Here is a 15,215-nt window from a genome sequence, read left to right on the forward strand (position 1 = left end):
CTAAGGAAGTAACCTGAGCTGGTCATGGCCTTTTTCACTTAGCCATATAAAAGAGAAAAATGGCACAAAAAATCAGGCAATGAAAATATCTGCAATTTTGTGTCATTATTTACATAACTGCATCACCACTGTTATTTTTCCAAAGAGAAGTCATTATTTACCTTGTATTTGATCACCAAAGATCTTGGTTACATAAGACAAATTGCTGCAATTTAACTAAGGAAAGTAAAAGTACAAACTTAGAAATTTATCCTTACATGAGATTAGCTTAGTTTTTAATTTTTCTATACAAATTAACTCAATTTAAATGTGAAATAGGCAGACAAATGTATCTAGATTAGGAGCTGGACATAATTAACTATGTTGAATCTAAATTACATAAGCGAGTGTGACCTTTCATATACAGACAAGGTCTAAGTCATAAGATAAAGAAGTTTGCTCCCCTAACCAGCTGACTTGCAGTACCTTTGATGTAAAAATTTATACAAATAAATACTTGTGTGGATATTCAATATGCCTTTTTTGCAACTGTTTTTCTTGATTACTGATAACAGATTAATGAGAAATTAGCAATACAGACTTCATTTCCCTTCTGTTTATATTCAACTTATATGTAATACTGTTTTGTGGCATTCAGTAGATATTAACAGTTAAAAGGAGAAGCCACATTTAGAACTGGAAGAAGCTCTTCCAAGGAGAAACAGATACTTCTTGATTATTCAGATTAGAGATCTCTAAGTGAAGCAACTCACCCCAAAATCAAAGCAGAACTTAGCAGGTTCTCTTTGTAACACATTACAGGTCTATCGGCAATTGCAACTGCACATCCTGTACTGAAATTAGAGCAGGCCATTATCTACATTCTGTGATTTGTTTAAAACAGAAGACACCTGTATGATACAGAAAAGCATTCACTCATCAATTTAAAAAAGAGACAGATAGAGATGGGTAGAACATACAAAACCTAATTTTATAGCACAGACAAGAGCAATTTCAGTTCATTGAAGAGGAAACGCCTCTTAATGACAAAATTAAGGATTTAAGAGCAAAGTCCAGTCACATAGTCATTATATAAAAAATGTCACGAGATGATAAACAGCAACTGTGTTTGACAATATTCCTCCCTGTTGAGGGGCCAGGACAAGGGGGATGCAGAACTGAAGCCTGATCTTGATGATTAACATGGTGCTCATGGGTATTCTACTGCCTTGCATAAAGATCCAATTAAGAACTACAGAGAAGGAGAAAGTTCAGAGTGCAACAAAAGCCTCCTAGCAATACAGGAGAGAGAAAAAGAGGGAAAATAAAGAAAAACAGTGCAGGGAATTAAAAACCTACACATCATGAAGACAAGAAGAGCTGAGCTATACAGACAGCTGTACAGTACAAGACTTCTGCAGAGAAACCTTACATGGCATAGCTTCAAGGAAAATGGACAGATCTAGCCAGGGTAAAGTGAAAATCAAATCACAGCTGACACAATCATATATTCAAAGCTCACCACTGCTGATTAACACAGCACCATGTTAGTTGATCTACATATTTGGCACTATCTTATATAAAAATCTAGATTTTGGAAGGGGGTAAATAAACCCTCTTTACATAAAAGGCAAGATCTTAAAAAATGAAATGCAGTTAAGCTCCCCTTAAAGCCCTGATACTCAGTCTCAAAATTGAAATGAATTGCTGGACTGCTGCAGAACACCTTCAGCTTCCTGAGCATGGTTCATACTTTTAAGCAAGGCCAAATAAATGCCAGCAATAACAAGAATGAAGCTTGAGCAAAAGCATGCACTGGAAGACACTTGTCCAGGAAATTGCAGAGGTCAAAACCCTAATTTGAGAACTGCAATGCGGTATTTGTTGGCAGGGCTATTGCAGTATTTCCTAGTGGCACTACCCCCAGAAAACAATGTCAGAACCTGGAATTTAGAATTTTCATTGTCTGTAAAATCACAGGGTAAATACCTAACCTTCAGCAACGCAAAGTATTTTCAGCCCCATAAAGCATTAGTGAACTTGCAACCATTTAGAAGAAAAGATCCCATTCTTCGTTTTGCCTTACGGAGTTATTCAACAGAAACGGGTCCAACTCAAACACCATTGGACCTTATAACTGGCTTAGTTAAACACCCATATGATACTTTGCATTTAAAGGGATGTGCTCTGATACAACAGAGCATCCCAAGATGCCCCAATATTTCCAAGAAAGTCAGTTTATTTCTGAGCACTTCACAAACTTCCTATGCTACATGAGATAAGCAGCAGTAAGATTCATAGGACCTGTCCCCATAATGTAAATGTTAGCACAACCTGAGTGATTTGGGGCAGGGACAGTCTTTTGTTAAAGGGCATCAGGTCTTTGTCTACATATATGAAAAGCCTAGCATAATGTCATCCAAAAATATACTACAGAAAGAAAATAAAGGGTGGGAGGTGGCATGAATTTCTCCTACTGATGTACCTGTAACTGTATCTGCTCCACAGATTTAACTGTGCATGACCTACTGTAAACTATGTACCATTTTTCTTGTGTCCAACTGATTTTTTTGTCCCCTCCTCCTTTTAAATCCAAATAGCTGACAAAGTCAACGATGACTTCTACACCAAACGCCGACATCTTGCAGAACTGGCTGCCAAGGGGAGCCTGCCACTCCATCCAGTGCGCCTAGATGATGACAGAGCTTACACAATCGACAGTGGCCTAACCAAACAGAACGGGCAGAAATCCAAAATCGCAAAGATCCACACACACCCGTTAGGTTACAATTCCCACTACAAGACCTGGGATCCCAACGACCAGTCTCTTAGACGGCAAGCATACACAAACAAGGGGAAGCATGGTATGGTGGACCCAACGTTAAGTGACCCACTGACAACCCGGAGCCAGCATTATTTGGGCCCACAGCCATACTTCATAACTAACAGCAAGACAGAAGTAACTGTTTGAGTTTGTTTTCCTTTTTTTTTTTTTTTTAATGACATCCTTTAAAAATCACATGCAAGTACACACACAACACAAACACTCACCTGAAAGGCAAAAAATAAATTCAAAAATATAAAATAAAATAAAAAAAAGGAAACGGAAAGAAGGAACTTCTGCCTGGACACTCTTGGTATCCAGCCAACTTCAGGCCGAAGACTGGGTTAATACCATTCAGCAATACACACTGAAGGTTGAATTATAAACTCCATTTGTATTTCACAATGGAACACAAACCCTTGTGACTAAATTTTTTTACTTGAAACTAAAATCCATGATGAGAAGTAGCACAATCTAGAGAAACTTTATGTCTGCTTAAACACTTACACTATGTTCCTGCCTTGAGACAGAGGAAGAAAGAACAACATACTGTAATATATTATTTCAGAGAGGAATTTTGTATAAAGCCTATTAATAATCAATAGACCTGTGAAAAGCCAAGAGCAAAAATCTTGGTACAACTCCTAACATCTATTATTGTACCTTCACACCATCCTATAGAAAGTGCAAAAAATACATATACAATAAGGGACAAAGACTCTTTCACAAGGAATTTATGAAGACTGTTATGATTAAGAGCATATGGGACCTTTCTGGCTGGTAGATAATTCTGCAGGATGATAACAAACAGCAGAAGATTTTATTTCAGTTTACTTCATTTGATTTGAAATTTTTGGGAACCTCCAAAATAAGAAGAGACATATCATATGACACAGAAAGCTGCTGGGGGAATAAGGGCATCAGAATATTCCCTCTCAGTCCTCCTGTTTTCAGGCAGATGATAACAATTCTCACTTTGCAGATTGTCAGGACTTTTTCTTCACCTAAATGTTTTGCCTATCTTCAATTGCTTCAGACTGAAATTAAGCGTGGGTGGTGCCTTTACTGTATTACTATTGTTCAATGACAGTCTTGTTACTCAAAGTGACCCCTCTGTTCCTTTATGCTATTTCCTCATGTTTTGCTAAGGATGACAAGGGTTCTGCCCTGCTCAGCCTCCTCTGTTTGTCTGGAAGGGAAACTGGACTACATCTCCACTCAGTGGTTGCACAGTCAAGACTATTTAGTTAGCCCCTCCATTTTCCCAATTTAAACTTTTTCCCTGTAGTCTCTCATTTTGTATTTGCTTTTAGCCATGGTAGTTCTTTGTAGTTCAACTAAATGTTATATGGTATATTGTCTCTATCTTTTGGCTTTCTATAGTGGCATTCCCTCTTGGTGGACTATTTGGCAGAAGAGGCTAACAGACTAGCCTCAAACGTCAAAGAGATCTGGGTTTAAACTACATAAACAATTGGACTCATGGTCTTGACTGTGGTTCTGATGAGCTGGATGCCTTGTTCGTATGAGTAAAACAACTCTTGAATTGGGCACTGGTAGTAGACTCACAGTCCTAGGCCTGTAAAGGCTTTGGCACATCCACAAAGAGATAGAGTTGGGAATGGGATGGCAGTGCTGCAACAGCCTGCTGGCAGGCAACACAGTCTTTCACCTAAATTCCTGCCCTTCCCCCAGAACAAGTCATTTGGCTAAATTCTCACTAGCTATCTTATTACAGTTGTGTTCTCACCAGCTGTAAATTCTTCTGGAGATTAGTTTTGGAAGAGTATGCAGGGAGGAGTGAGAACTGTTCTGTTGTAAGAATTGGAAGTGGCATTTCTTACTGTGCTCAACTGACTGGCAGTGTTTCTTCTTAGTCAAGGATACAAGGGCTAAGAATTTGAAATGTGGTTAAATGGAGAGACCACTTTTTTAGCTATATCGAGATTGATTTGCATCCTGAGAGAACCGGCATCTTTCCATAAGTGTGCTGCTAAATTGTACGATCATATGTTTTAAGACTATCAGAAGTGGACAAAGCCCATGGGACAAATACTTTGCACACAACCCAGATTCTCCATTATCTTACTTTCATTCCTTTATTCTTTACTGCCTTCACAACTGGCTGACTTAATTTGACCCTCTATGGAATGTTGCTGTTATTCCATATGCTTTAGATACACATTACAGCTGCACTCTAATTCACACAGGTTTCGTGTAACTTGAGCATATTTTATGTGGAAATATTTTAGTAACTGTATGTTCTGTAAGTAAACCCGTGTTAATACTTGTTAACTACAGAGTTTATGATACCAATAATACTTCCTACAATAAAATGTTTGTTTGTTTTTTAAGAATGTTTATTTGTAAACATATGTATTCACTATATTAATATGAATTTCTTACCTGGCAATAAAACTGATTCTATGTGAATCCAGCTTGCTGGCTCATTCCTAAACTTGTATCTTTAGGCAATTTTCGAGTATTGACTGAGCTTCTGGAGCCTCTCACTGCAGCCAGTGGGGCTCATCTCAGCACAGATGATGATTTGACTCTGCCATTAGTAGTGTTGTGAACAAAAGGTTTTTTGGAAAGCAGCTGCATGTTGTATGTGTTACATATGTGCAAGGCCTGCTACAGGCAATGTAACATAATGCACACAAGGCATGCAAGCCTTGCAAAGCTCCATTGCCCTGTAAGCTTCCAAGCACCACACATCATCTGTCTCACTTGCTCAGTTAGTTACAGTTTTGAGGAATGAAAAAAAGGTAAGCATGCACAGGGCCAGATCCTGATCTTCATGCATGCATTGGAGTTCTGCAATAAGCTTCAGCCACATCCCAGCATTTGGACTACCCAGTAAGAACAGATGAAACACTAGTGTATATTGCTTCACAATTTTTATGTGTTCATTACAGAAAACCTGTACACAACATTTGTATACCAAGTCTGCTGGAACAGAAAGCCCTTTACAGTACTGCTAATGACTCATAAACCTGACAATGAACAGAACCTCAGAAAGGAGAGTCTTTGGGTAGCTACTTCTCTTTGCTTAGCTGCAATGATATTGGATGAATTTCCGAAGAAATGAAGGATCAGGATACCTAGCTCAGAATCAACTTTACACATGACTTGATGCAGATTCTTTAGACAATTTATGATTCCTAGGAAGCCATGACACATTATCAGAGGAAAACATCAATTCAGAAGTAGCTGGAGTTAACCTTTTTAAACAGTAGAAATGTCTCATTTTCATTATATGCCTTTATGGCTTGCATGAAATAGTCTGTAAAACCCCACCTCAAGCTATAGGAGCATTTCCCTGCCTCAAGTACAACTGCAGAAACAACCTCATTCTGCCAGGGGGCTCAGGAGATACATGGGGTGTGCCCGCAGCACCAGAAAAATTTTGGGAAGCCCTGCAATCCGAAGGGAAATCTGAGCAGCCCAGGGAGTACAAGCCTAATCTATGGTAGACACAACTTAATGTTACATCTCCATCACCAACCCATCTAATTTGCCCGTTGTTTCTATCAGCAAATTCCTCACTGGAATCATGGGGGTCAAAAAGGACAACCACTTTGCTAGAAGTGCCTCTGCATGGGAATTTGTTCTTTGAGATATGTGAAAAAAAAAGAACCTCCAAAAAAATCCCTGCATCTGATTTTGTGTCTCCGCATGGTTCTTTTAAGTTAGCTTGAACTTTTTGTTACCATGAGCAAGAATTGCACTGGGTTCCCATAAGCATTTCTTCCATAAGGTTCTTTGATATTAATAGAGATGCACTACACTACAAGCAAAAAAATGTATTGCCAAGAAATGAAGATGTTTCATATACAGAGCTGTGAAGTCTAAAAGTATAAAAGTTATCAGTTTCAGGCCCCTTTACCCTGGAAACATCTGTTCTTGTGACTAAATCTCTTAAGCACGATCTTCAGTTTACACAAGCTGAAGACATGGTGACTTACATAAATACAGAATCAGGTTTCATGACACTTCACACTGCACCTAAAAAGTGTCTCCAGGACTCAGACTTTAGATTTGAATAGATCTGGGAAAAGATTCATGCTTTGCTCTATTCTTATAGAATGGTTATTGAATTTTGTGTACCAAATAAATAACCCTAGTCCACAAATCCCTTTTGCACACAGTCGTGTGCACTTTATTTAATCCTGGTGTCTATACTTAAATACATGAAGGACTTTCAGTGATAAAGTCAATCTTTACTGTAATTATATCTTCTTTCTATTTGGCATGGATAAATTTATTTTGCTAAAACCAGTTATGACAGGAAGCATTAGTGTATTAGATATCATCTCATGTATCACCCAGTGCTGACAATGTGAAAATAGGGTGAGTACCACATTACTAAAAAGTGAGCATTGTTACTTTTGTGAGTGGGAAAATCATATTATTGTGTCTATTGATTATATATGACTTTAGATAACTTTTGGCATTTATTTCAGCATTAATATAATACAGAGATAGTGGTACAGAAGCCACGCTAGCTTGGGTATGAAAGCTGGTTTTAGCCAAAAAGGACTGAATGAAAGTCCTGTTCATTTCAAGTTATACAACAACTTGCTCTCTGTATTGTTTCTAAAATACCATTACATGATCAGTAAGAAATAGCTTCCAGAATACATTAAAATCCCAATTTTAAAAAGGAAAATAAAAAATCCTATATTAATTTAATAACAAAGTCCTAAAAGGGTAAAACTATTATTAATGTTATTGGCTGTATTAAATATCAGGAATTACTCAGAAAATTCCTGGTAACTATTCTTCTAGAAAGGAGACTGGTTTGGGAGAACAAAATCTGAGGTTTCCTAATTGTAGATAAAATTATCATTTTACCAGTAATTTGGCGGAAGGTGTAGCATGTAATGGCATTATTCCAAAAGTCACCTGGAATCATGACACTGTTGTGGTTTACAAGATGTGCATTTACATTACATTCCTATCAGGTTCTGACCACAGGTCCAGCTGCCGCCCACCTGAAGAGGAGAGATGTACAAGATGATCCTTCATCCCATATTCTGCAGTTCCCACAGGCTGACCATAGAAGAGCACAGGAGTCTAACCTGACAGTTTAAGATTCAAACTCAAGCTTATTTCTAATATTTGCGGACAACATGAGCGGTGCTTTCTCAACAACAGGCTTAATGTCAAGGGGTGACATTAGAAGAAATGAAGAAAGAGACTGTGCAATGTGAATTTGTCATTGGCAGCTTGGGTTATTACTCACAGAGTGCACCTCTTGTAGCACTCGTGCTCTGCTTTAGCAAACTGCACAATCAGCCCAGCTGGCTCTCCTGGTATACATTGTGTAGGACCATGTTTAGGAGGGCAATGGCAGATGAGTGTGACTAATGAGCGAAGATAAACTTCAATGTTTTATGCTAAACCACTAAATCTATTCATTTGAAAAATGTGACATAATAGCACATTAATCTCAGCCTACAGATGGGAAAAAAAAGCCAGCAAATGCTATTACAGCTGAAACCCCAGGGGAAAACTTTCAATGTAAACACCAACATACAGCTCTAATTTGAAAAGTGGCTGTAAAAAACAGTTCTTGGAATTCATGCTTCATGCTTTAGAGATTTCCAGACTTCAATTTGTTCAGTCTGCAAGTAAGATGTGTCCTCATACCTGCCAACTCAATCTGAAACATGAGTGTTAAACCTGGCTTTTCTTCCACATCCAGCTGCATTAATGAAAGTTAGGACCAAATTAGGATACTGGTTATATCCTGTATCGGCACAAAATCTGTTGTCAGACAAATGCAGTTGATTTGACCTAGTAAACACTTCTGTAGAAGATGCGCCATGAAGAATTTGACGCATCTTGCTCAGCTGTGCTAGCCTTACCAGATTAACAAAATATAACATATATTGGTCACCAGTGACAACAAATTACACTTTTTGACACTGGAATAAAATCAGTCCTGACCCTGATTTTTCCTGTGTCAGAAACTGCCAAATAAACAATGTCTGAACAGGCCAAGTCTCCCTGGATAGGCCCTCCCCATCCCAGAACTCCTCTTCTGGCAAGGTAATGAATGGTGTTGTGTCAAAGCAAAGTGTTCAGTTTCATTTAATTTTTCACCTTCAGAGTTTAGGGCCCCTTGCTGTGAAGCAGAAGCTTCGGATTCAAGTTCAGCTGAGGCTGAGATAGGTCTAAAATCCCAATCTATCACTGCTGCTCTGGTTTCAAATATGAGAAAAGAATGAGATGCTACTTGTACCTAAGCGCATGAAGCAACGCAATAGTAAGTTTGGTCGTTCACAGATGCATGATGAGGCTCTTTTTATTTGTCTTTCTCTGCAGGTAACTTGAGGGCAATTTTGCATCCCAAAACAGAATCATTTTGCAAAATGCCTTTTTTTTTAGTAAAGGTAGCATTACTTTCTTTGTCTATCCAGGGCTTTAACAATACACTTACACACACAGTTGCACCTTGTCTGTTCAACTCAATGCTAGCTTCCTTCACTTAGCAAATTCGCCTGTGTTTAAATAATAAGAGGCATAGCTGCTTGTTAATAGCGGTTGATGTTGCACTGGCAGTTCATCTTCTGAACCTGCACACCAAGTGTTGCGTGCATCCCTCGCAATAAATAAGGCTGGGAGTACAATAGGCTATCAACAGTGATGATTTCAAATCAAGAGACTGTCAGGCAGTGCTGCTGCTCAGTCCGAGGTTCAGCTATAAACCAGAACTGAAAAATGGGAATAATCACAAGCCTTTTCAGTGGTCATTGGCAGGATTATTTTGTGAAGGAAACAAGTCCTACCAAGCAGCAGATGTGTCAGTGGAGCCACTAATACCCCCTGAGCAGAAACACCTTCTTTTTACTGCATGAAGCTGTTTGCCTTATTTTCACTCTCTGGTATTTGGGCTCACACTAACATTTTGATTACAGTAGTTATTATTTGAGGGACTTTTGCCAATGTTAGTGCATATAATACCTCGAAGTAATTGGTCCCCAAGGGAAAGAGCACTTTACCTACTACTTAGTTCTTTAAGCAACAAAAACATTGCAAAAATATGATAATTGTGCTCTTTTTCCTTGCCACGGTGACAAGAAACTAGGTTTTGCTTTGTCCTTACAGGGGTAAGGAGAGAGCTCAAGGATGCCTACTTTTCTGTCTCTTTTCAGAGCAGTGTTATACTTCAGTAGGGATTTTTCATACATACTCTGTAGGGGACAGCACTGACTACTGAGCACTGAGACATCCTGTCCACTCCTTCATATACTAGGAATAAAAAAAGTCATACAATTTCAAGACACAAAGATAGACTGGACTACTGTGGCATCAGTACTGGCTTTGCCATTATGCCATGGTTTGGTGGCTATTTTCCACCACTCATTTCAAGAGGTCAGGAGAACTGGGTGGTATTTTCAAAACTGATACTCTCCAGTGAACTCCTGCAGTCTTCCTGAGCATCTCCTCACAACCAGCATCTCAGTTGGGCTCTCAGCTTCCATACCAGTAGCAGTAGTCCCAGAAAAAACACCTTCTCTCTGTGTACACATGTATGCACACACACATTTTACAGGATTTTCCACATCAATTGCTTGACCTTTGGAGCCTGACTCACTAGAACATTTATGTTTGCAACACCATCAAGTGGTAACACTCATTTGGAAAATCCACCTAACTGCCCTGCTACATTGTAGGGGGCTTATATCTCTTTTGAAGATGGGATCTATACCCCTAATTTACTTCAGTGCTTTTGAAAATGAATTCTAAAGAATGTGACATTCTAAAGAAGAGACAGTCTAAATATAGGGATGAAAAGTGTCCTTTAAGGCTATAATGTATTTTACCATTACTGCTTAGGGAATGATAATACTAAGAATGATAGAGAGCAACTTGACAGGATCCATTAAGGCAGAGACAGCTTGTGTATGCTATTATGCGCAAGACTCTGCACGAGTCTGCCTATGCAGAGCAAACTGTTCTGGGTTTTACTAAGTGTGATCTATGAGTTTGGTTTTTTTTTTCTGTTCTAAGAGATGTATCTATAAAGCACAAGGCTAAGAGTGCTCATAACAAAGGTGCCCTGTTGAACACAGCAAGTGACACAACATTGTACAGCATGACTCTAATAGCAAAGGCCCTGATCCTGTACTGCCGAGTGGCCGGCTTGTCAGTGTGCAGGAGACCAAAACCCACAGACAACACACATTCACCCTTTGATATCCAAAATTTTTTAGGGTCCATTACAAGTGATTTTTTTCCATCAAACACCAGTGAAATTGCATGGGAAAGGAAATGCAGCAGACACATAACAGGATTGCTCAGATCTCCTGGACTCGGTCACTGTTGAGACTTCAATTCAACAAAATGATGGCTGCAACATCACCTTGTAGCAAAATGCAATTATCCTGCCAGAATCTCAACTATCTGGTTGTCTTGTAATTTTGACATAGCTCATAATGAGTAGGGAAGACTCCACTCTTGGGCTGTTGCTTAGCTTCAATGTGCATATTCAAAGTCCTTGTGAAAGACAGCTACTATAGCCAATAGGATACTGAAGTCAACATAAAGTCAAAGTGCAGATATAAAACTTATTACTTTCAACAAACAGCATCAAAATATACTGAATTTTGAGCCCCAGTTCTAATTTCCTTGTGATTTGATGCCTAGCTTCTTAGAAACTCATGCCTCAGACACTCCTTAGCTTCTTTGACTTTTAGCTAATATTTGGCTGCTTACCTATTAGGATATTTTTCATGTTTCTACAAAAAATGAGTGCCACACTAAATACTGGTATTCCTCATGCTGTTACTTCTCTGTGTATAATTTATTTTATTATTAATTGATGATTTAATTAGGTAAGATATCATTCTCCAAAGACAGTCGTATTGGATGAGTATTCAGCACGAAACACCTCTTATCACCCCCAAATTTACTGATAATCACAGTTCAGTTATCTTTGGGATTGCACTTCCTTGACAGGTTATTAATGGAAAAATTTACTTTTTTAAAATCTCCTACATACACTGCAAAATCTATTCTTCCATTTTAAACATGTTTCTTTTCAAAATAGGAAGAGAATACACATATAGTTGCAAAAAGATTGTGTCTGTGTGGAGCATGAGTAAACAGGTGGAAGAGAGAGGACGCTACACTTAAGTAAAGAGATAATATCGAGTCTTTTACCAGCTTGAATCCCATTCTCCATATCTATAATATTACAGCCACAACCACTGTATAATACTTTCTCATACAAAAGTACTACAGAGGTTGAAGTGTAGCCAGTGCATTTAATCAACTTCAGGGAAAGATGAAGTTGACTTTTCAATAATGACTTTCCAATACATTCTATTATATTTGTTCAGTCTTCAACAGTGACCTTTTAGGATGGGTCACAGTTTCAGAAAAAGATAAGATACAAAACTGCATAGCTATTCTTTGTAAAATATTACAGTAATCAGTAGCCTTGAAAACTCTTTTCTCTTGTCTTATCTGAAAATGGGAGGAACATGTACTGTACCTCATATACATATATATGAGAAAAGAAGCAGCAAAAAAAAAAAAAAAAAAGAGACAAACACAGGCAAGACAGCACAGTGTGCAACATCTCCTGTTAATGCTGTCAGCATTCCAGAACACTAGCCAAAGAGCATATTACCAATGTTAACAGAAGCAAGTCTGCATTAATATGTTTAAGCAGAGAGAGGGCATTACTTTACAAAGACATAATGCTATTTTTTCTTCTCTCCTCTGCATTGGCTCTGGGGTTTAGTTGGTTGTTTCTGTTTGGCTGGTTGATTTGGGGTATGTTAATATCAAAATGGCCATATTCCCATCAACAAACAGAAAACTGAGGAAAAGACTCATTATCAAAAATGTCCATGAGATCAAGAGAAAGGTTACAAAATTTAAGAGATGACTAAGGCTGAAGTAAGAAAAAAATATATAGAATTGATAGTGCTGCCTGTTAATAACTACAGAAGTTTTACACCATCTGCTAATTTCCCCTTTGTCAGCTGCACAAGGGAACCACATGAGAGATACCATAATAAACAGAGGTATTTTTTCCCTCATGGAGATCATGTCTCCAGAACCTGTGGCATATATGTTCACTTACACTCAAGCTGTTAATATATACAAGCGAGAAGAGAATCAGTATTTTTATCAATGTGGAATAGCAGCTGAGACAGACAACACAACCTCCGCAGAGGGACATATCCATATGTTACACAATAATGAATGCCAGAAAAATAATACAGTGTTGGGGCTTGTCTTGGAGAACTCTATTCAAAGGCATTTTTACCAGAGGTCAAAAAAACATTGTCTGTAAAGACTGCAAAAACTAACATAGCACGATACCTTAATATAAAACATTTGGAAAGTACATGTTTTACATTAATCCCTAGACCTGTTTCTGTTATCTGGTTAGGACATGCACTACCTCCTGCCAAAGCTCTGCTATGCATATACTATATTTCTTGATCTTTTCTGTTGCCTAGTAAAGGTTTTTCGAATTTGCTGCCAATTCAACCCCTGAAGCACAGATGGGAATAAAAAGCATCTTATCTCCTAGCATACTATTCCATATCATGTTTTCTACTATTTTCAAGCTGTACGATCTCTCAAGCTGTATGACATGCCTGTTTCCCTTGGGAGACTATTTCACATATACATAGAATCCTAATACCCCTTGTGCATATTCCTGTATGTAAGACTTGAAGCTGTGATAGAAAAAGGAGCCCTCTGCTCTCATCTGCTTTCATCTCATTCTTTCAGCAACAGGAAGAAGAATGGCCAGAAAACTGTTCTATAGGTTTCTCATCCAAAACTTCAGAATGACTGAGGTGCTAGCAGGGAAGGCACTTTTGGCACTCTGTTGGTGAGCACAGAAAGTATCTCCTGGAGCATCCTGATCAGAGGTGCAGATTTCTGTCCTGAATTCACCCAGTGACATCTTAAAAGTCAGTTGCTCATTTCTAATGGTAAGATCTCCAGTCAAAAAGATGGTAAGTAGCAGTAGATATCATACACTTTATCAAGAGTTCTGATTCTGGCACGTGTCATATTTTCATAAGAAATTTGGGAAATGTGGGTTAAATTAGCCTATTGTAAAGTATGACTGCAATGGAACAACATAGTTATCAATAAGACTTTAATAAACCACAAAGAAGAATCAATAAACATTATTCAAAAGTTTATTTTAAGATATCAAAACATAGTTGTATTTCATTGACTAAGTCAGTAAGGAAAAGTATTACATTTACAGGTAACTCCTGTCAGCTTTAAAAAGGAAAGCAAAATAGGAATCAAAAAGTGTTTACCATATATCATGGTGGTATGAAGTAAGTAGGATGGAGCACTGAAGACTAATGGACAGTATCATATACACACAGTTATTAAATATTATAGGTAGGAATAGTAGCATAGACATACAAGTTTTGGAATAACAGCTCAGGCAGCAGATCTGCAAAATGAGTCTGGGAATTACAACACTACATAAACTGACTATGAGTCAAGAAAATCAGACAGACCAAATAGGAAAATCACATAAAGCAATCTTCCTACTCTGCTCAGATGTAATAAAGCCTCAGCTAAAATACTGTGCTAAGCCTTCCAGAGATATAAGGGTCAGCTGGAGAGTACCAGGGCAGAGAAAAATCAGTAAGGTTACTGTAATCAGTTATTACTTAAACAATCAGTATGAATAAGCAGAGGTGTAGAGAAAAACTGTGAGGAAAACAATGGAAAAACTACCGTTTATGCTACAGAACAGACAACTAAAGAAAGATATTATGTACAGATTACATAATTTGTAACAAAGAGTCACTGAAAAGAGGATAAAACAGTTCATGTGTAGTGGAAACAGAACAGTGAAAGAGTGAAGTCTCTTCTCCCTGGAGAAGGGGAGGCTCATGGAGGAACTCATCGTAGTATTCCAGTACTTAAAGCGGGGCTACAAAGAGGACAGAGGCTCTCTCTTCACAAGGAGCCTCATGCAGAAGAGAAGGGAAAGAGGGGTACAAGTTGCACTAGGAGAGGTTTCATCTTGACATAAGAAACAAAATTTTTTATAGCTAGAACAATCAATTGCTGGAACAACCCCCATCACTGGATATTTTCAAGACACAAATAGACAGGATGCTAGATAATCTCATTTAGGCTCCCTTTCTCATGACAGGTTGGACCAGATGGCCTTTCAAACCTGGGATATTCTCTGACTCTTCAGCTTCTCTGCTTATACCACTTGCAATGCAGGTAAGGAGTGACATACATCAACATTGGTGTTGGCACTGGTCCATTGATATTTAACAAACACAGAGATAATTTCATATTTTTTTAAGAAGACACCATATAGTCAGTAACTGACAATAAATCATGTTTTAGATGGCAGCATGATAATGCCTGCACTATGTATACTTCAGAA

General features: G+C 38.2%; 1 protein-coding gene across 3 annotated transcripts in view; it reads left to right on the forward strand.

Annotated features, from left to right (window-relative positions):
- Positions 1 to 5,236, forward strand: part of SHISA9 (shisa family member 9) — a 197,499-nt gene extending 192,263 nt beyond the window's left edge. For all 3 annotated transcript variants that reach the window (XM_032983575.1, XM_032983577.1, XM_032983574.2), the window contains one exon: positions 2,580 to 5,236. In XM_032983575.1, coding sequence (XP_032839466.1) covers positions 2,580 to 2,950 — 371 coding nt within the window. In that variant the 3' untranslated portion in view covers positions 2,951 to 5,236. The remainder of the gene's footprint in view (positions 1 to 2,579) is intronic.
- Positions 5,237 to 15,215: the final 9,979 nt, after the last annotated feature.

This window comes from Tyto alba, unplaced genomic scaffold (genome assembly GCF_018691265.1).
Source record: "Tyto alba isolate M040663 unplaced genomic scaffold, T.alba_DEE_v4.0 Super-Scaffold_28, whole genome shotgun sequence".
Taxonomy (NCBI): Eukaryota; Metazoa; Chordata; class Aves; order Strigiformes; family Tytonidae; genus Tyto; species Tyto alba.